Source organism: Leptodactylus fuscus, chromosome 6, assembly GCF_031893055.1.
Source record: "Leptodactylus fuscus isolate aLepFus1 chromosome 6, aLepFus1.hap2, whole genome shotgun sequence".
NCBI lineage: Eukaryota > Metazoa > Chordata > Amphibia > Anura > Leptodactylidae > Leptodactylus > Leptodactylus fuscus.
In genome coordinates, this window is record NC_134270.1 from 28,759,475 (window position 1) to 28,779,214 (window position 19,740).

General features: G+C 45.4%; 1 protein-coding gene across 3 annotated transcripts; it reads left to right on the forward strand.

Annotated features, from left to right (window-relative positions):
* The first annotated feature begins 4,752 nt into the window (after window positions 1-4,752).
* Window positions 4,753-18,796, forward strand: ENO1 (enolase 1). 3 transcript variants are annotated; one of them, XM_075279612.1, is made up of 12 exons: window positions 4,753-4,852; window positions 8,452-8,543; window positions 9,562-9,657; window positions 11,649-11,707; window positions 13,392-13,461; window positions 14,186-14,319; window positions 14,440-14,662; window positions 16,207-16,404; window positions 16,502-16,703; window positions 16,998-17,106; window positions 17,204-17,262; window positions 18,336-18,796. In XM_075279612.1, the coding sequence occupies exons 2-12, from the start codon at window positions 8,459-8,461 to the stop codon at window positions 18,403-18,405; spliced, it is 1,305 nt and encodes a 434-aa protein (XP_075135713.1). In that variant the 5' UTR covers window positions 4,753-4,852; window positions 8,452-8,458; the 3' UTR covers window positions 18,406-18,796. The 3 variants fall into 3 exon arrangements, with proteins under 3 accessions (XP_075135713.1, XP_075135712.1, XP_075135714.1); XM_075279611.1 differs by lacking the exon at window positions 11,649-11,707 and adding an exon at window positions 11,922-11,980 and having other exon boundaries at window positions 4,812-4,852; window positions 8,455-8,543; XM_075279613.1 differs by lacking the exon at window positions 11,649-11,707 and adding an exon at window positions 11,922-11,980 and having other exon boundaries at window positions 4,831-4,852.
* The last annotated feature ends 944 nt before the right edge of the window (window positions 18,797-19,740 follow it).

The following is a 19,740-nucleotide window of genomic DNA, read 5'->3' on the forward strand; positions in this document are numbered from 1 at the left end:
GCTGCACTTCAGAGCAAATCCTGGGAGTGAGAGGAAGTTCCTGGGGTCTAGCCATCCTGACACTGTGAGTCTGCGGAGATGGTATTGTGCTATTATTTTTCTTGATTTGTGTGGCTGGTAGTAATCCCATTGTACAGTTAGTACTTATTGTTTAGTTAGCGTTCAGACGAGCAGGGTTTTGTTTCATGTTGATTTTGTGCCCTATGGCAAGGTTTATTTATTTTGCTGTGTTTTTTTTTTTTTTTTTTATAAATAAACCTGTTTGCTGCAGTTTTTGTGTCCCTGTCTCTGACTGGTTGGGAAACCTGATCATTTTAGTACGACCAGCCAACTATACTGCTCAAAAAAATAAAGGGAACACTCAAATAACACCTCCTAGATCTGAATGAATGAAATATTTTCATTGAATACTTTGGTCTGTACAAAGTTGAATTTGATGACAACAAAATCACACAAAAATCATCAATGGAAATCAAATGTAGGCCAATGGAGGCCTGGATTTGGAGTCACACCCAAAGTGGAAAAACTACACTATAGGCTGATCCAACTTTGATGTAATGTCCTTAAAACATGTTAAAATGAGGCTCAGTAGTGTGTGTGGCCTTCACATGGCTGTATGACCTCCCTACAATGCCTGGGCATGCTCCTGATGAGGTTGCGGATGGTCTCCTGAGGGTTCTCCTCCCAGACCTGGACTAAAGCATCTGCTAACTCCTGGACAGTCTGTGGTGCAACATGATATTGGTGGATGGAGCGAGACATGATGTCCCAGATGTGCTCAATCAGGTGGGCCAGTCCATAGCTTCAATGCCTTCATCTTGCAGGAACTGCTGACACACTCCAGCCACATGAGGTCTGGCATTGTCCTGCACTCTTATCTATCTCCTGACCGCTATTGAAAGTGCATGAGCACCTTTAGTTTTCCTTCAGTTCAGCCTATAGAAATCAGTTAAAGAAACTGCATAAGATAAGATAAGATAATCCTTTAATAGTCCCACCTTGGGGAAATTTCAGCGTGTTACAGCAGCATAGTAATACAGATACAGGATAATACAGAGTAATATGTTACAGACGTAGACACAGATAAGCTGAGAAGAGAAGATATACTAGGAGTCCATGGCAGCTAAGGAAAAACAGAAGAGAAAGAGGAAGACCTCATGGTCATCCTCATAATCATTAGTTCTCTGTGCGGAGAGCTCTTCGTTTGGTCTGATGTAGATTATACAGCCTGGTCGCGGTTGGAAGGAAGGACCTGCGATAGCGCTCCTTCTCACACTTGGGGTGAAGCAGACGGTCGCTTACAGTGCTGCCAAGTCCCATCAGGGTCCCATACATGGGGTGGGATTTGTTCCCCCGCATGGAGGTCACCACAGACAGTATCCTTCTGTCACCCACCACCTGTACTGGGTCCAAGGGGCTCCCCAGGACAGAGCTGGCCCTCCTGATCAGCCTGTCAAGTCTATTTCTGTCCCTGGTTGATATACTGCTCCCCCAGCAGGCCACACCGAAAAAGATGGCTGAGGCAACCACAGAGTTGAAGAAGGCCCTAAGAAGTGTCCCCTGGACTCCGAAGGCCCTCAGCCTCCTGAGCAGGTAGAGTCTGCTGTGGCCCTTTCTGTGCAGCGCCTCCAGGTGATCAGCCCAGTCTAGTTTATTATTGAGGAGCACGCCCAGGTACTTATAGGTCCTGACTATCTCAATACATGTTCCTTGGATCTCCACCGGGGTCGGAGCACCTCTCCGTTTACTAAAGTCCACCACCATCTCCTTGGTCTTCCCAGCATTAATCCTGAGCTGGTTCTGCTGGCACCATTCAACAAAATCCCGGTTTAAGTCTCTGTATTCCCTATCATCGCCATCAGTGATAAGGCCGACTATAGCAGAGTCATCGGAGTACTTCTGTAAGTAACAGCTGGATGAGTTGTGCCTGAAGTCAGCAGTGTACAGTGTGAAGAGGAATGGGGCAAGAACTGTACCTTGAGGTGCCCCCGTACTACAGATCACAGTGTCAGACACACAGTCCTGGGCTCTCACATACTGAGGGCGGTTTGTCAGGTAGTCTAGGATCCAGTTGGACAGGTGATGGTCCACACCACCAAGGTTCAGCTTCTCCCTCAGTAGCCCTGGCTGAATGGTGTTGAACGCACTGGAGAAATCAAAGAACATTATTCTCACAGTGTTCCCGGGTTTCTCCAGGTGAGAGAGAGCTCTGTGAAGAAGGTGGATGATGGCGTCATCTACCCCAATGCCTGGCCGGTAGGCAAACTGGAGGGGGTCCAGAGCGGAGCTCACTAGGGGGCGTAGGTGTGTCAGGACCAGTCTCTCTAGGACCTTCATTAGGTGTGATGTCAGTGCTACAGGTCGGTAGTCATTGTAGCCCATCGGGTTGGGTTTCTTTGGGACTGGTACCACGCAAGATGTTTTCCACAGTTGAGGTACCACCCCTAGCTTCAGGCTCATATTGTACATGTGCGTTATAATACCACACAGCTGGTCACTGCACATTTTAAGAACTCTTGCGCTTATACCATCAGGTCCCCCCGCTTTGTTCGCTCTAATATTCTTCATTTCCTTACACACCTGAGACTCCTGCAGGATCAGATAGTCAGATTGCAGTTGACCGCAGGTCGGTGGGGGTTGGGTCTTGGTGTGTGAGGGGAGGGCGGTTAGCTGACATGCTGGTGGAGGGAGCATTTGCTTGGAGTCGAATCTATTGAAGAATAGATTAAGCTCGTTAAGCCACTTCCTGTCCCCTACTGTTCGGTGCCTTGTCTTTTCCTTGTGTCCTGAAATTGCCTTAAGGCTGTCCCACACCTCAGAGATTCTACCCTCCCCCATCTGTAGCTCCATCTTCCGTCTGTAGTTGGCTTTCCCTTCCCTGATCAATTGTCTCAGCTGTTTCTGAACCGCCCCCAGGCCATCTTTGTCCCCAGACCTAAAAATTCTCTTTTTTTGCTTGAGGAGAGTTTTAATCTCAGAGTTAATCCATGGTTTGTTATTGGAGAAACACCTCACCTTCCTAGTTGGTACCGTGCTGTCCACACAGAAATTAATGTAGTCCGTTATGCAATGTGTGAGTCCCTCAATGTCCTCTGGAAATGAGTCTTGAAACACTTCCCATAAAGTTATATGAAAGCAGTCCCTTAGAGACTCGACACTTCCCTCTGACCAAATCTTCACGGTACGGGTAACCGCCGGTTCTCTGCGCACCAGTGGAATGTATGTGGGTCGCAGATGTACCAGGTTGTGATCTGATCTGCCTAGGGGTGGTAGGGCAGATGAGTTATATGCATCCCTTACATTGGCAAAGAGTAAGGCCTCATATACACCGGCATGTTAAGACTTAGGCTATATTCACATCTGATGGAGTCCTTGCAGTGCAGAGTCCGTCTGTTGTTAACCCTTTTCCTACCCTAGAACACCAGGGATACTCACAATTAACTCCTTCAGTGCCACATAACACCAGATATTGGCATTAACCTCTTCATTGCCCTTTATTAGTTAATTGATAGGGATTGTTCACTTCTGTTTCTTTTATGCTGTTCTGCATCGCTGGCTTAAGCCTTGTTCACATCAGACCGTGGCATTAGAGGTGTATGTGAGGATTCAGAACTTTGTGATGTATTCCTATATAGGGATACAGTGACAAATATCATCCTCTTGGCTTTTCTATAGTATATTGCAATCTCTTCCCCTAATCCATACAGTTGGCGGCTTGAATTAAATGGGGTCTATAGCTGATATGGGGTTCCCTGGCTCCTGGTATAGATAAAAAAAAATTGATACCCACATATGTATGTGCAGGTATACTCATAAAACAGGTATGTAATGCTTTCTACTGCGTCTCCACTTTTTATGCCTTCAGAGGGACAGTCCCAGATTTCGGGTGGTGCCCTGCTATCCCAAGCAGTGGGACATACTGTATATCCCAGCTTCAGGTCATCTGAGTTGAGTACAATGCTGAAGCAGAGAATCCTAATGGGGCACTTTAATATGGGGACCACAAAAAGGTATTATAGTATGGGTGCCACAATTATAGGGATATTACAGAGTGGGAGCAACAAGAAGGGGGGCTTATAGAGTGGGGACCACAAGGAGGGAGCATTATATTATGGGGGCTAGGATGGGGGTATTATAGTGTGTAGTGGACAGAATGTGGGAGCATTATACTGTATGGGGGACAAAATAAGGGGGGGTTATAGTGTAGGGGTCACAAGGAGGGAGCATTATATTGTGGGGGCTAGGATGGGGGTATTATAGTGTGTAGGGGACAGAATGTGGGAGCATTATACTGTATGGGGGACAAAATAAGGGGGGGTTATAGTGTAGGGGTCACAAGGAGGGAGCATTATATTGTGGGGACTAGAAGGTGGACATTATATTATGTGGGGCCACAAGGAGGCATAATACTGTATGGGATAAAAAGGATGAATTGAGGTATACACAGTGTAATATGTGTGTGTATGAGTGTGTGTGTGTGTGTGTATGTATATGTATATATATATATATATATATATATATATATATATATATATATATGTGTGTGTAATTCTTTCCACTGTCTGTGACACCCTCGTCCAGTCACACATCAGTCACCCCCATGGCCGTACGTCACTAGCCCCCCGCCGCCGCCTGTGTCGCCCCGCACGTACAGCCTGACAGCTCCATCCACTTCCTGGCTGTCTCGGCAAGGTCGCACGAGCGCCGCCTAGCCAATCACGTTGGGCGGGGGAACCCCAGGGGGGGCAGTGACGGCCGCACAGGGGGCGGGGCCTCTGCCATATATAAGCTCAGCCCTGCCGGAGTTTCTTCTCCTTTCTCTTATCCGGAAAGCCGAGTCCGAGCAGCCGAGGTGAGTGCAGGTGTGCGGGGCCCCTCCTCATAGACCCGCTGTGGGGTAGTCCTGTATAATACAATCTGCTCCAATGGAATAACATGGCTGCTGACCATGGCACCTGACCTTTGCCTTGTTCACATTGTGCGGTTTACATGGTATCTATGCACAGGGATGGCCTCTTGTTCTTGCTATTTGATGCCAGCCATAGCCTGTAGCCATGTCACTGTAAGCTGAGTGCCAGCCTGTGGGCAATGACGTTGTGTGTGTTGCCATATTTGCAATGTAATGGTAATGCTGCATCTGCACCCATGGCAACTACCCTGTGCAGCCATACTGGTTTATGCAAGTGGCTCCATCCCCAATGGCTTCCCCTTGGTGGTATACATGTGTCCTCCTATATACCCCGGGCCTGGGGGTCACTACAGTATATGTAGGAATCTGACACTTGTGGATCCTGTACAGTAACCCCATGACAGATGCGACTCTCAGCTGCTACTTGCTAGAAATAGAAACCTGCATGCATAGGGTGGGAGCCCGGCTGCTTAGAATTGACACTTAACCCTTGTTACGCCAACTCATTCATTGTGCATTTCGTTTGCAAAGTACAGGCCTGTTGCACAATTAAATTGGTTGACTGTGACCGTCTGGTATTGCCCAACCCCATAGCAAAGGCAGGATTTGTCCAAGACGCTCATAATTTCTTTTACTCCCCTGCAAAGGTGGCGAATGTCCTCAGACTTGGTAAAGGCACTGAGTCATCCCCTAAAGATGAATGGCGTCTCCCTGCGCCGTTTTCTCCCTTGTTGTTTGCACCCTAAGGGATGATAATTAGCAAGTGTTGTCAGCAGTGAAGGGGTTAACAGAGGCAGATCAATCTGATCTTTACTCTTAATGAGATTTGTTGCTTGGATTTGGTGGTGTGGGTGTGGTACGCTGGCTGGTTTGATATGGCGACATATATTTCATTGCACGTTAATCTGAGTCATAACTTGTTGCAGTGAACAGACCCTATGCAAAATGCATCAAGTGATGGTGCCCTATAGTACGGTATAGAAGGGCGTTAGTTAAGATCTTGACCTAGGTGTCATTTAATAGACCTTACTACAATCAGTATGTTGGAGATGCTTGATCTTATAGGATACGTTTTATATGCAATGGACTGTAACCGTATGATATACAGCTGTCTCCCTATATAGCATTTCTATAACCTTAGTGCTCTCTCCATTGACTTGCCCCTTGATGTGACGCTGTACAGTATCCCCAGTGGTGGGCTAGTCCCTATGACTGACAGCCAGGCCTAGCCGTGCTCTGCTCGTGAGTAACCGCACGTCTACAAAGAAGCCATTTTCTCTAAATGAGCGTTACTGCTCATTGAATCACTCTGCCTTTCCACAGCTCAGATGCCAGGGCCTGCCCCTGCGAGCAAGGAAGTGTATTTATGAGTAATAATCCAGCCCACCTCTACGGAAATGAGGACACGAGCGTTTCTTCATCCTTGCATCAGCACTCCTATGTATTAGTCCTATAGGCATCTCTGACTGCTACAGTTATGATGGGGTTAAATGCAAACCGGCTAGCCCCTTCCTGGATTAGTATGGCTGTGGCTGCAGGCGCTGGATGGCCAATGGAGTCCTGCTTCTTTAGAAGTGGGTCATTGGTGATCTGACTGCAGAGAAGTGAATGTTGTTTTGCTCACGCTCTGCCCTTCTACCTTGAACCTTTGTACTGTCTGAGAAAAACAGTTTGTGACAGTGTACAAGTGTCTGCAGTGAGCAAAACAGCCCCGAGTGCAAACTTAAGAAACTGACTTCCCAGAATTGCTTAGCTCTAAACGTGGGTGCCTTGTTCTTCTTCTTATAGCGCCAACATATTCCTTACTGCAGCATGCACCTTGCTATAAGCCACCTACGTTCTAGTTCCCGTCCACAAGCTCGTTTATTAATGTTGCATTCTAGGGTCAGCTAGTATGTTCAGTATAGCTATAGGTTCTGCTTGCGTATTCATTGCAAATGCCGTACAAAATGGTGCAGCATGCTGCGCCTGGTGCAGTAAAGGGTTATTGGGGTATGTCTCTCTGATGGATCTGGCCCTCTTCTTGCAGATGTGAACAGCGCCATAGTAAGGCTGGTATTAGTCCTGCATACACTACCAATATATTCCACATAAATATAATGCACAGTACCCACCTGTTTGTGACTACAATCCTTGCACGTTTTTAACAGGTTTGAACATAAGTGGCAGTCAGCCATCATAAAAAAAAAAATGGCCTTTGCAGTAAACAGACTCTTCCCTCCCCCAAATGGCTAAATGTGCTGTAAAAGGATACTTGGTAGCCTTTCTTATGAGCCATCGCGCTGCATTGCTGACATTTGTTAACAAATAAGGATTTGATTACATGATAATGACCTCTAACTATAGGATGGAGAATGCCCTTGAAAAAAGCAGTGTGACCTGAGCAGGTTACTGAGCATGCCCTGATGCTCGGAGGATGCTACGTGATGAGTAGTGTGGTAATGAATGGAGGAGGCTTCTGTGTTCGGTCGCCTGATGCTGCACTGTTCACACTCTGCAGCAATGATCATCAAGATGCCAAACCTCAATCCTCCTCTAAAAAGCACCTTGTATTATAGAATCTCCTTTGTAAAGATATAAACACTTGTCAGCTTGTAGCTAAAGGGTTAACCTGAATTGCAGCATTTCTGACGCTTCCGGAGGAGGAGCCCAGAGACCAGGAAGGCTTAGCAAGGACGTAGCTGTGTATGTATAGGGGCTATAGGATGAGCATGGCTTCATTAGGTTAATACAGCTAGGGGAGGATGATGATGGCTCAGCAGTTATGGCTCCCTGGTCAGACAATAGGGTTGCACACACTTAAAGCGGAAGGTTATTGCTTGTTCATGACCTTGGGAAAACATCCCGTCCTCTGATCCAGCCCTTTCAACTATTAACCTGCGCATCAGACTAGACAGGACTTATGACGAGAACCTGCACAAGCTTGCATAGTTTATGCACCCCAAAACCAGACAGTCAAGGATGTCAGGGTCTTGGGGTTACACACAGCTCTTCATAAGGGGACCTTGTCATTGTAAGATGCTGCCTCTGGTTAGGGAGCCTGAAACTAACGGGTGGTTCAGAATGTGAAATTGGCTTCAAAAGAGAATTTTTATTTATTTATTTTTTTTTTTAATATTGTCACAGGTCGTCTCACTTGCAGCTTTAGTGACATGAAGGAGGCCTGGCTATAGTACCACACTCTGAGCGTCTAGTAGGTGTAACAAGTAATGACTTTCCCCTATGGTGCCCTCACTAAGATTTCTGCTGGCAGAATATCAAACTATAACCTCTTAAGACCTTGGATTAACATGCAAATTTATCTTAATTAGTCAAGGGGGCAGGGATCAGCTTCATCTAGTCATGCAGTCATTGCACCAAATCGCACCCTGTGAGGCCATTTGTAGAGTATCAAGCTGACTCCAGAGCGTGCCGTCATGTCGCACAGGTTACCACATGTCGCACATCGAAACCTACAGTAATTTCTTCTGACTGTACACCATTCCATATAATCTATTCTCATTTCTTCCCCTTTTTTTTTTTTTTTTTTTTCCTCTAACTAGCAGCACCATGTCCATCCTCAAAATCAAGGCAAGACAGATCTTTGACTCCCGTGGAAACCCCACTGTGGAGGTTGACCTGCATACACACAAAGGTGGGTTACTGGCACTTCCCAAAAATGGAACGTTGCCTAATTTCTAAAGTCGGCTGTCAATCTAACTAGCAGTGATATATTTGGCAGAGGTCCGAAGTGGGCCTGTACATTATGGTGCGCGACAGAGGAGCCTCTCTACAACTTAAGACATCAGTATTCTAGCATGGCATATAGTAAAAAGGGGCCTTGTTACGTTTCTGGCATTTGGGCCCAGAAACTTAAGGGCTCTGCGTGTACGCATTCCAAGATGGATTAGGCCCAAATGAATGGGCAGGAGCCTCGTGCTGTGAACGACACGGCGGAATCTGCGGCAACATGGGGCAACTCACTTCCTTTTTCCACTACTAGCTAAAGGACAAAAGAAGCGAGCGGCTCCTATTGAAGTCAGTGGGAGCAGTGAATTTGAGGTGGATTCCACGTCAAAATCCGCTGCCAGCTTGCTCGTGTGAACTAACCTAAAGTTGTCACTGAAAAGAATCGATGAACCATGAAGGCAGATGAGATGATGGTGATGAGAATAAAGGCAGCCATTGTAAAATTCACAGCAGCCTGCTCATGGCATCCCAGCTGTGACTTACTACGGTATTAAATGGTTCACTCTGCACCATTGGGAGAGGCGATGAGTTCTTCCTGTCGCTGAATCCATTTGATTGAAGAACGCGTCATATGTTGCCTGGAATGGCAGCTCTGTATTTCTGCCAGGACAGCTGGACGTAGCGTGACAAAGCAACCCAAACGTTCCTTCAAAGTGCGTGACACGTGTCGTAGTAAATATAACTCTTCACCTGATGTCAAGCTGAAATCTGGTTTTATCTTGATGTCATTGTGATCAGAATATAAAACCGCCATGAATGCTATAGTACATAGTAGAGTCACACTAATGCAATGGGTTCATCTACAGCAGTCGTAACCAATTATCAAGACAAATCCCGACTGTAAATGGTGTCTATTAACTGCTTGATGACTGGTAAACTTTTGGCCAAAACCTAATCTTTGCCACAAACCTTCTGCCTCGCAGGTCTCTTCCGTGCTGCGGTTCCCAGCGGGGCCTCCACCGGTATCTATGAAGCTCTTGAGCTCCGTGACAATGATAAGACCCGTTTCTTGGGAAAGGGTAAGCTCACCCCCTCCTTCCTTCTAGGCTGATATTCCTAGTATAAATGGTTATATAAAACGTACCTACCTGTCTTGTTAGCCATTGAATAATGCTAGGATGCGTTTCTTGGATATCTGCACTGTGCCATTTGTTATTCCTCCTGGAAATATCTTAATAAACTGACAAGGAGACTAGCAACACCTAGTTAGCTATAGTTTTTGACAATATCCAGTTGGTGTAGGAAGCAAATGTTACAAGGGGGGGGGGGGGGATTAGAACATCTATCTTTAAAGGGATTCTACCATTAAAACTTTTTTTTGTGTGGATAAGACGTTGGAATAGCCTTTAGGCTATTCGTCTCTTACCTTTAGACGTGGTTTCCGCTGCACCATTCCTTAGAAATACCGGTTTTTACCAGTATGCAAATGAGTTCTCCTGCAGTGATGGGGGCGGGCCCCAGTGCTCAAACGGCGATGAGGGTGTCCTCACCGCTGCCAGAGAAGTGTCTCCAAGCGCCACCTCCTTCTTCATCTGCCGCGTCATCTTCAGTGTCTTCTGGCGCAGGCACGTAACTTCTAGCAGAGCAGACTGCGCAGGCGCCCAGGTCATGGGAAAATGGCCACTTGCACAGTATTGTTGGTGGCCATTTTCCTGTGGCCTGTGCGCCTGCACAGTCTGCTCTGCTAGGTTACGAGCCTGTGCCGGAAGAAATTGAACATGACACGGCGGACAAAGGAGGCGGTGCTTGGAGACACTTCTCTGGCAGCAGTGGGGATGCCCTCATCGCTGTTTTAGTGCTGGGGCCCACCCCCATTGCTGCGAGAGAACTCATTTGCATACCAGTATTTCTGAGGAACGGCGCGGCGGAGACCACGTCTAAAGGTAAGAGACGAATAGCCTTTCTAAAGGCTATTCCAACGTCTTATCCACAAAAAAAAGTTTTAATGGTAGCATCCCTTTAATAAATGTCCAGGAGGAATAACTGGGGTGACACAAGTAGAGTTCATATTCTACCCTGTTCTGATGAGCAGTACATGTAGGGGTGCATTCACACAGATTTTTTTGGCGCCGTTTTTGCTACAAAACTCATGTGAAGTATCAGCGCTGTAAAAAAAACCAAAAAAAAACCCAGTAACCCATTGACTTCAATGGGTTCCGTCTTGCGCACGCTACACATTACTCAATGGGAAGCTTTTTAACCCAATGTGTAGTGCACGTAAGACAGAACCCATTGAAGTCAATGGTTTTCTGTCTTTCAGCGCTGATTCTGACACAAGTTATGGTGTCAGAATCAACGCCGCGTTACATCGTGTGAATGCACCCTAGTGTAGCATAAAGCGGTGTACACATTACACTTTCCATTATGCAACACTTCTAAAAGGAGTAAGATCCATAACGGTAGCCCTTGTGAAGAATGACTACAGAATGTTAAAGGGGTGTTCCAGTTCGCTCCTCAGGATGGGTGCTCAAGATAATCACTGGGAGTCTCGCCAGGACCTCTGCTGTACAGCGGCTTGAAGGGGGCACAGCATGTGATGGAAAGAATGAAGGGGGTCATGGCCCTCACATAAGCACCACAGCCCCTTCAAACAGCAGTCAGCAGAGATTGGACCCTTATTGATTGTTCCTGAGGACAGGTCATCACGAAGAATGAACTGGCATACCCCTTTAAGGTATGACTACATGCTGAACAGACCGTAATGCATTGCCATGTGTATGGGGCCATAGAGGAGAATTAACGCACAGATGGAACGTGCCTTTGACCAAGCACATGGTTGTGTGCGTGTAGTCTGTGTTCACTTCTCTATTTCCAGTGTTCTGTCATGGGGCAGAAGGCCAATAAGGCCGTGTTGGATCTGGGCCTCGCACCTCACTGAATTGATGGCCTACTAGAGCTACTGAAGCAGATGTGACCGTGGCCCAAGTCTGTGGCTAGATCCGTCCACTATAATTGGATGTGATGTCTCTGGCTGTACCCTTCCTCACCTGTCTTTGTCCCTTGCTCCCAGGTGTGGGCAGAGCTGTGAAATATGTAAACGAGTTTCTCGGACCTGCTTTATGCACCCAGGTAATGGGAGCCTGTGCCTGGCACTTCTCCCAATGCATGGGGTTTGACTAACTTCTGTGATGGCATTCCTAGTTGGCCAACATCTCCTGCTTGTTGCTTTACAACAAGTGCATGTAATGAAACACTGAGCTTGGCTGGAGATGTCGGTCTAGAAATGTCTCTGGTGCATGCCCGTGTGGTCAGTGCAGTGATTGAATGTGCTTGTCCCTTCCAGGTGTCACTAAAGCCGTTGAGCACATCAATAATACCATTGCACCAGCACTGGTTGGAAAGGTATGGGTTCTTCTTATAACTAACTGGCTGCTAAATCCTTGTGCTCTTAAAGGGGGTTTTCTAGGACTTGCATATTGATGGCCTAGGACCAGGACATCAACATTCTCAGTGGGGATCTGTGATGAGGGACCTTCACCGATCAGCTTTGAAGAACAATCTTGCTTGTGCCAATGGTGTTGCGTGCAGCAATAGCTCAGTCCCATTTAATTGAGTCTGAACTCCATTCTCTAGCACTGTGCTCTTTGAAAAGGCCACAGTCCTCATGTAACCAGCTGATCTGTTTAGGTCCCAGGTGTAGGATCCCTGACAGTCACATGACTTAACCAAAGGCTAGGTCATCACTAGAAGTCCCAGAAGCCCCTTTTAAATTCTTCCCTCTCTTTATGTATTCACTGGATAAATTTGATGTTTATGGATCCTGAATTCTGTATAATGGATTATCCCTCCAAGATTCTCCCGTCCACTTCATGTGGTTTAGATCCAGCTTCCTATTGCCAGCAAAAAGGGTCATTGCTCTCCACCTTCATATGGATGAAAGCCGTCCTGCTGGGCCGAGCAGCATGCTGTCATGGGGAAGTGCTTGGAATAGACTTGTAGACTTGTATTATGGTATCCAGACTACCATAAAGAGAATATTTACCAAGAATTGACCCATTCAGCACTTCTTCTGCATGATTTCCCAAAGAACCTCTTCATGCACTATAGCATAGTTCTAGCCATTGGCTAAGCAGATGTTAAGTGACTACTATGGACATAATTTGTCATACTCCAATGCACATAACCTTTGGCAAAACAGGTCACTAACACGATCCGTCATCTTGTCCTGAAACATTAGGGGTTTTTGGTTCCTGTATGATCATATATGCCATAAGGTGTCCACCCATAATGGAAAGGTGCTTTATGGCCCTCTACCGCGTCTGTGCCTGGGTGTGAGTGCACCCCTCCAAGTTACACCCCTGTATGACCACCTTAATGTGTAATGATACACTGGTGACTCTTGTCAGTGCCTGCCGTAAACTGAACAGTGTCTATACTCCAATTCCTTGCTGCTGTAGGTAATGTCGGAGCAGGCATAAACCGTAACTTGCAGCAACAGGTGTTGGTGGAGACACTTGTTACATGATCTCAAGGCTTATTTAGTGTGAGAGCAGATGCTTGTCTTGCAGATGATGTCAGTCTAGCTTCTTGTGTACAAGAGCTCATGCACCCTAATAGGGAGTTTGTATGGAACTGCGTAGGTTCTGCGAGACTTGAGGGTCTTCTCTAGTAGTAATGGCATGTTTTTTGGGTGCAAACCTAATGACACTATTGGATTGCTGTGGAATATAACATGGCGTGTACCGTCAGACCTGAACTCTTAAGTCAGAGAAGTCACTTATAGGAAAATCTAAACGTGTCTGTTTCCTTACAGAATGTAGAGGTTACGGAACAGGAAAAGATTGACAAACTAATGCTTGATATGGATGGCACTGAGAACAAGTGTAAGTATCTCCTGTATATGTAGGCAGTGTATACTGACTCCATTCATAAAATATTTACTGAGTATTGCTGTATCTGTAGCATGTCACTAGCAACTGTAAAGCTATCTGAATGGAGAGCAAATGTTTAGCATCCTGTTAAAGTCAACAAAAGGCCACAGAAGCATTCAACGGATCACGTCGGGTCGATTTCTGATGCTAAACTGCCCACAGGGCCTTATCGACCAAGGATCAGATTGCTGAAATGGCCTGGTTACAAAGCAGTCCACCCTGTTTGTTTATACTGGCCCGCCTCTGTACCCCTGGCACCAGTACACTACACCTAGACTATAGTCTTCGAGTAGTGCAATGAATCCAAGGTGTACTTTATCAACGTCACTGACCTTCCCAGGCAGCGGGGAGTTCAATGCACCTCAAGTATGAAGGTTTTTCAACTTGGGCTTGGACAGCTTTACTACAGATCCATATGGGATACTGAACCTCTGGTCCTGAAAGAACTATGGATGGTTCCCTTCAAAGGGGTCTACTGCAATCGGCAATGTTCACCCGTTCCATAAGAGTAAATGCAGCAGTAGTCTGCATAGCTGCCCTACTATACCATCCAAAAAAAGAGACTCCACCAATCTAGGTTCTCCTGCCTAGTTACTTAGACTTTGGGGAGGGGGAACCATATCACTTGTTCAGTCTTGAATTGACCTTCAGTATCTCAACTCTTATTTCTTTATAGCCAAGTTTGGTGCCAATGCCATCCTGGGAGTCTCTCTGGCAGTGTGCAAGGCTGGTGCTGCTGAGAAAGGAGTGCCCCTGTACCGTCACATTGCTGATCTGGCTGGGAACAAAGAAGTCATTCTGCCAGTCCCTGTAAGTTGCATTTATATTTTTTCTCTTTTGCAAGTATAAATGGTTAATGGTGAAAAAGCAAAATTCTCATTGTTATGCAAGACCAAGAGAATGAAGCACAATCTTTTATTTTCTTTTTAGGCATTCAATGTGATCAATGGTGGCTCTCATGCTGGCAACAAGCTGGCTATGCAAGAGTTCATGATCTTGCCTGTTGGTGCCAGCAGCTTCAAGGAAGCCATGCAAATTGGTGCAGAGGTTTACCATAATCTAAAGAATGTGATCAAGGAGAAATATGGAAAGGATGCCACCAATGTTGGAGATGAGGGTGGCTTTGCTCCCAACATCCTTGAGAATAAGGAAGGCAAGTGTTCACTGGTTTCTAGGCCTAACATAAAAACAATACATGATGTTGGACTCTTGCGTATTACCCTAAGCAACACTTATGTTCCCCTGTAGGCAAGCAAATTGTAGCAACAATAAATTACTTACAGAGGATGGATACACCTTGAATATTGTATCCTGCAACGTCTTGTCAAAGTTACTACAGTAACTGGGGTGACAAGTTTTGCAACTCTACAGTCTTACCACAACCACTTCTCCCACTTGCCTCTGGAAAATGAAGCAAGTGGTGTAAAACCTGCAAATTCAGTAAGGAAAAAAGCTTACTTGCCATTCCTTTCTAAGGCTACACGGGGCTAAAGCGCTGGGGGGGGGAAAAACCACGGCGGGAACGCTTTGCAATTCTTCCCACAGCGCTTTGAACGGAAAGTTCAGAGTTTTCCGCTGCGGACTTTGTTACAATTATATCTACAGGAAAGCCGTCAGCATTTCCATAGATATAATTGACATGCTGCAATTTCCGGTTTTGGAAATCGCAGCATGTCTGCACTGGTTTGAAACGCAAAGTGGGCATGAAATTCACATAAATCCCATCCACTCTGCAGATACTGTAAAACGCCACGATTTTTCCCACGCAGTTCCCGCCACGGTCAAATTGTGGCATCCCTGGCCTAATACATTCCAAGCTTTGGTTCGACCTAGAGTGGTTTTCTACACTTCTGTGAGTCCATCCTTTACAAAGAGTAAAAGAAAAAACCCCTTTGCTGTACAGTACTACTATACATGTCTAAATCTTCATGATATGCAAGGATACTATGAATGGAGACTTAAGTGTATCATGTCTTGAAGTGACTTGAGGGGATGTCTGTCCCAAACTGACTTCATGCTGATGACCCATCCTGTAGACCGTCCGGAGTATGTGATCTCTGGAGATGAGACCCCAGACCCCACACAGATCAGATGTTTGGGAGCAAGTTCAGCACCACTCCTGTTCAAGAGCAGTGTAATTGCCCTGTACACTGAATCACAGCGTTGCTGCTCTTGTAACTAGGTCATCAATATGAAAAGAGGGAAGAATAAAGACTCTTGGCATCCTATAAAGTTTTGCCATCTGAATGTCTACAATTTCTTCATACTGATGGGTTTTTAGTCCACCTGAAGCTTATTCCTTCTGGATTTAACACATTTGTAAGATTAACTAGAATTCCCTGGTAAATAGATATGCAGCCATTACTGTAACTGTATACAGTATGCAGACACTGTGGGAAGATTGAGAATCTAAATATAGAGGGTTGCTCTGCTCTGGGCCAGCGGAGGTCATGGAATGTTAAGTGTATGAGCAGCTCCCCTGCTGCAATGTTGGATCGGATCAGTGGTATGTCCATGCTTCCCTCCAGAACGCTGCCCTGGGGACTACATTGTGTCGTTGTGTTCTGACTACTCTCCTGTGAAAAGTCATTAACACAAATGTCTGTATAGTAGTGACGGGATTAGTGCTTGGTTCCATAGGCTTGTCATTCATTCCACATGGTCTTTGCTTTCATTGACCTGATCCTTCTCTTACAGCTCTGGAACTTCTGAAGAATGCTATTGCCAAGGCTGGATACACAGATAAGATTGTGATTGGGATGGACGTGGCAGCTTCTGAGTTCTATTGTGATGGAAAGTATGACTTGGACTTCAAATCCCCAGATGATCCAAGCAGGCACATCACCCCTGACCAACTTGCTGATCTGTACCATAGCTTTGTGAAAAACTACCCAGGTGACTATAGAGGGCTTCTAACCTGAAGAAAAAGTTGTAATGCAAATGAATTGCCTGCCTCAGTTGTCTCATTGTCTCACTTTCTTTTTTTCTTCAGTTGTTTCCATTGAAGATCCCTTTGACCAGGATGACTGGTCTGCATGGTCCAAGTTCACTGCCAATACATCAATCCAAGTAGTTGGAGATGACTTGACTGTGACCAACCCCAAGAGAATTGAGAAGGCTGTTGCTGAAAAGGCCTGCAACTGTCTTCTTCTGAAGGTCAACCAGATCGGATCTGTTACAGAATCTCTGCAGGCGTAAGTAAGGTCTTTATTGCAAACTAACAATTTGCTCTGATCTAAGAATGACTTGTAGGCTTGGATCTTGCTGAACCTGAGGTGTTGTATAAATGTATCTTGGGTCTCAAACCAAACCGCCACAATGCTAGATTAGCTCTAGACTAGACCTTCACCATTGTCTTCGCGCATAGTGGTTTGTTCCTTTGTGGGTTGTCCAAAGTTGCAACATGGCCTCTGATGCTTTCCTTTACCTGAGATGATGAAGGGCTTCCATAGACTGCACACTGGTAATTTTCTTTCTTCCATGTTCAGATGCAAGCTGGCCCAGTCCAATGGCTGGGGAGTAATGGTCAGCCATCGATCTGGAGAGACTGAAGACACCTTCATTGCTGACCTTGTGGTTGGCCTCTGCACTGGACAGGTATGTGATGGCCTTGTTTTTTGACTCTGGCTTATTTTTTTATTTTTTTTTCCCTTCTCTCCAAGGCTAACTAAAAATGTAATATTTCCCACTTTAGATAAAAACTGGAGCTCCATGTAGATCTGAGAGACTTGCAAAATACAACCAACTTCTGAGGTGAGTCTGAAATACTTCATTGAATTGTTACCCAAAGTGCTAAGATGTCCCTTTAAGAATGGGTGTTGGTCTTTAAACTAGTTGACTGCAAAAAATAGCAATTGGGTGAACAGCTTGATGATCTTATTGGGTGTTATACATTACACATGGTAAGGACCGATGTGGCAGCCTTGCACCATACAACGTTCATGCTTTGACAAAATCACACACTGTACATGTAATTGGAAGGCTTAAAATTTTAGCGTACCAAAATGTTAGTTGAATAGGGTATTACGATTTCAGGCCCCAAAAGGAGTATCAGTCTGTAATATAAAATAAATACACTACTAGCTCTGTTAAAGGGTTTGATGCTGACTTGGACAGGATGGTGGAGCAGAGGATCTCTACTGCTTCTGACCATGTCTGTCAACCACTCGTGAAGTAGCTGGAATTGGTAGGTCTTGTCCTCACCATTCCACAGCTGTCCAATAGGTAGTATGTGAGCCAGCTTTGGTCTTCCTAGATAGATCTTTATCTTCATACCCTTTCCTGTCCTACAAGACTCCCTAAGCCAACTGGGAGCCTCCAGAAGGAGAAGCTGTACCTCCTATACCACTGTGTGGCATGGAAATACAGGGATCTCATCCATATACCAAGGATACTTGTCAGGCAGGTGTCAGCCATTCATTTTTGTTATATAAAGGTGTCCCTATCTAATGGAAGAACGCCTGTCCCATGGCTAGGTTTCTGCCTTGCATCCAAAATTGCGCGTCTTAGAGGCATTCCTCAGTTTGCTTTTATTTGCAATGTGTCTTGTGCTTTACACGGTTTTATCTGTTTTAAAAGCAATAGTATTCTGGCCAATTAAATGCAACATGTGAACACAGCCTAAAGGGGCTTATGACAAGTTTATCTACTAATACACTTAATGGCCTAGATAAAGATCAGGCATAGATGACATTATGTAAAGTTTTTGGTACTAGGACAGATTTATGTAGACTGTTCACAAATCTCCACATATGTTATAGGATCCCCTTGATGTGTCTTATAGTTGATGTGCTGGTTTTAAGAGTAACAATGTCTTGTCTTTGCAGAATTGAAGAAGAGTTGGGCTCCAAGGCTCGCTTTGCAGGCAAGAACTTCAGGAACCCAAACGTCAACTAAGGAGAATAAGACAAGCACTTAACCATCTTTATGTAGTTACTGTACACCTAGGAGGCTGCAGGAGCTGGCTTACACACGTCACTGCTATAGAGGCCTGTCTCACCACAAGCCCCTCTGGTATCACAAAGCCTGCTCACAATCCTGCAGTTTCTGACCTTCCAATCCCAGAAGCTTTGCTGCTTATAGATGATTCCTTGTCTGTCACTCTCGGTGCCTGCATGTTGTCCATGTCTTTTCTATTGTGGCCGTGGTCCTGATCACTTCAATCCTGTTTAGTAGTACGTATGTTATCATCTTGTGTTGCAGTCTATCGGGAGGCTAGCTAACAGTTCATGTGCAGAGTAAAGAGAATGTAGTTTTATGAAGAGGTAATAAACTCTATTCAAGGTGACTTTCTCTTTCTTTATGCGTTTACATACATCCACATAGTGGCACAAAAGTGACCGGATTTGCTCATTGCTACCTGGAAAATGCTGAATACCAAGGCAAAATAACAGGCATATGTTGGCCTGTCTAATGAGGTTTTCTAGTTTTTCTAGATTAGGCATTGATGGTATTGCAGCTTAGCTCAATTTACTTCAATAAAGTTGAGCCGCCATTCCAGACACTACCTATGGACAGCTGATCCTGGACAAGGGAGAAAGCAGAGGACACTGTCTGAAAACTCGGCAGGGGAGACTTATGGCAGGCATGTCAAACTCAGGGTACCCCGAGGGCCACATGAGTAACAAGAGGTTGTTGCGAGGGCCGCACACAGCAGCTAATGACTAGGGCCTAGGGGACTGATCACTAATACCATGCATCGCAAAAATCCGGCATTTCTATTGCAGGCTACATAGAGTAGTGTTTATGAAGAGGCTGGAGCATCTTAAAACTGCTCTGCCCCAAACCTGTTGGAGCCTTTATGTGAAACTCCAGTCTAAATTGCCCTGCTTTTTGTTCTGCTGCCATTATAGTGTAAAACTGATGCATTCTACAAGGAGAAATTTTAACTTTCTTCTGGCCCTGTATGTTAGACATGGAACACTATAGATTGGATGTGAGCTAAATAATTTTGTAGTGTTGTCCTGTACTCAAATGGAACTTGGGATACATCTTGGCCAAGGTGTACAAGCCCACCAGCCCCTTCATTGTGAAGGCTATGTAATGGGTCCCAGCAGCATGGCTACAGTACACAACCCAATAGCACCCCAGCTAAGCCTCTAACCCACATGTCAACCTCAAAGTTCACTTTTTTTTTTTCTAAATGTTTTATAGACTTTTGTACATGAAAAAATACAGTACAAGACGCATAAAACAAAAAGCATGATAATCATTGTCCAATAAAAGCTGTAC

What these genes read in the sequence shown, in the direction of transcription:
- ENO1 (XM_075279612.1), top strand. Translation starts at nt 8,459, where the DNA reads ATGTCCATCCTCAAAATCAAGGCAAGACAGATCTTTGACTCCCGTGGA. An exon ending in TGACCTGCATACACACAAAG is followed by an intron (nt 8,544 to 9,561) that starts GTGGGTTACTGG and finishes TCTGCCTCGCAG; the next exon opens with GTCTCTTCCGTGCTGCGGTT. An exon ending in GACCTGCTTTATGCACCCAG is followed by an intron (nt 11,708 to 13,391) that starts GTAATGGGAGCC and finishes GTTTCCTTACAG; the next exon opens with AATGTAGAGGTTACGGAACA.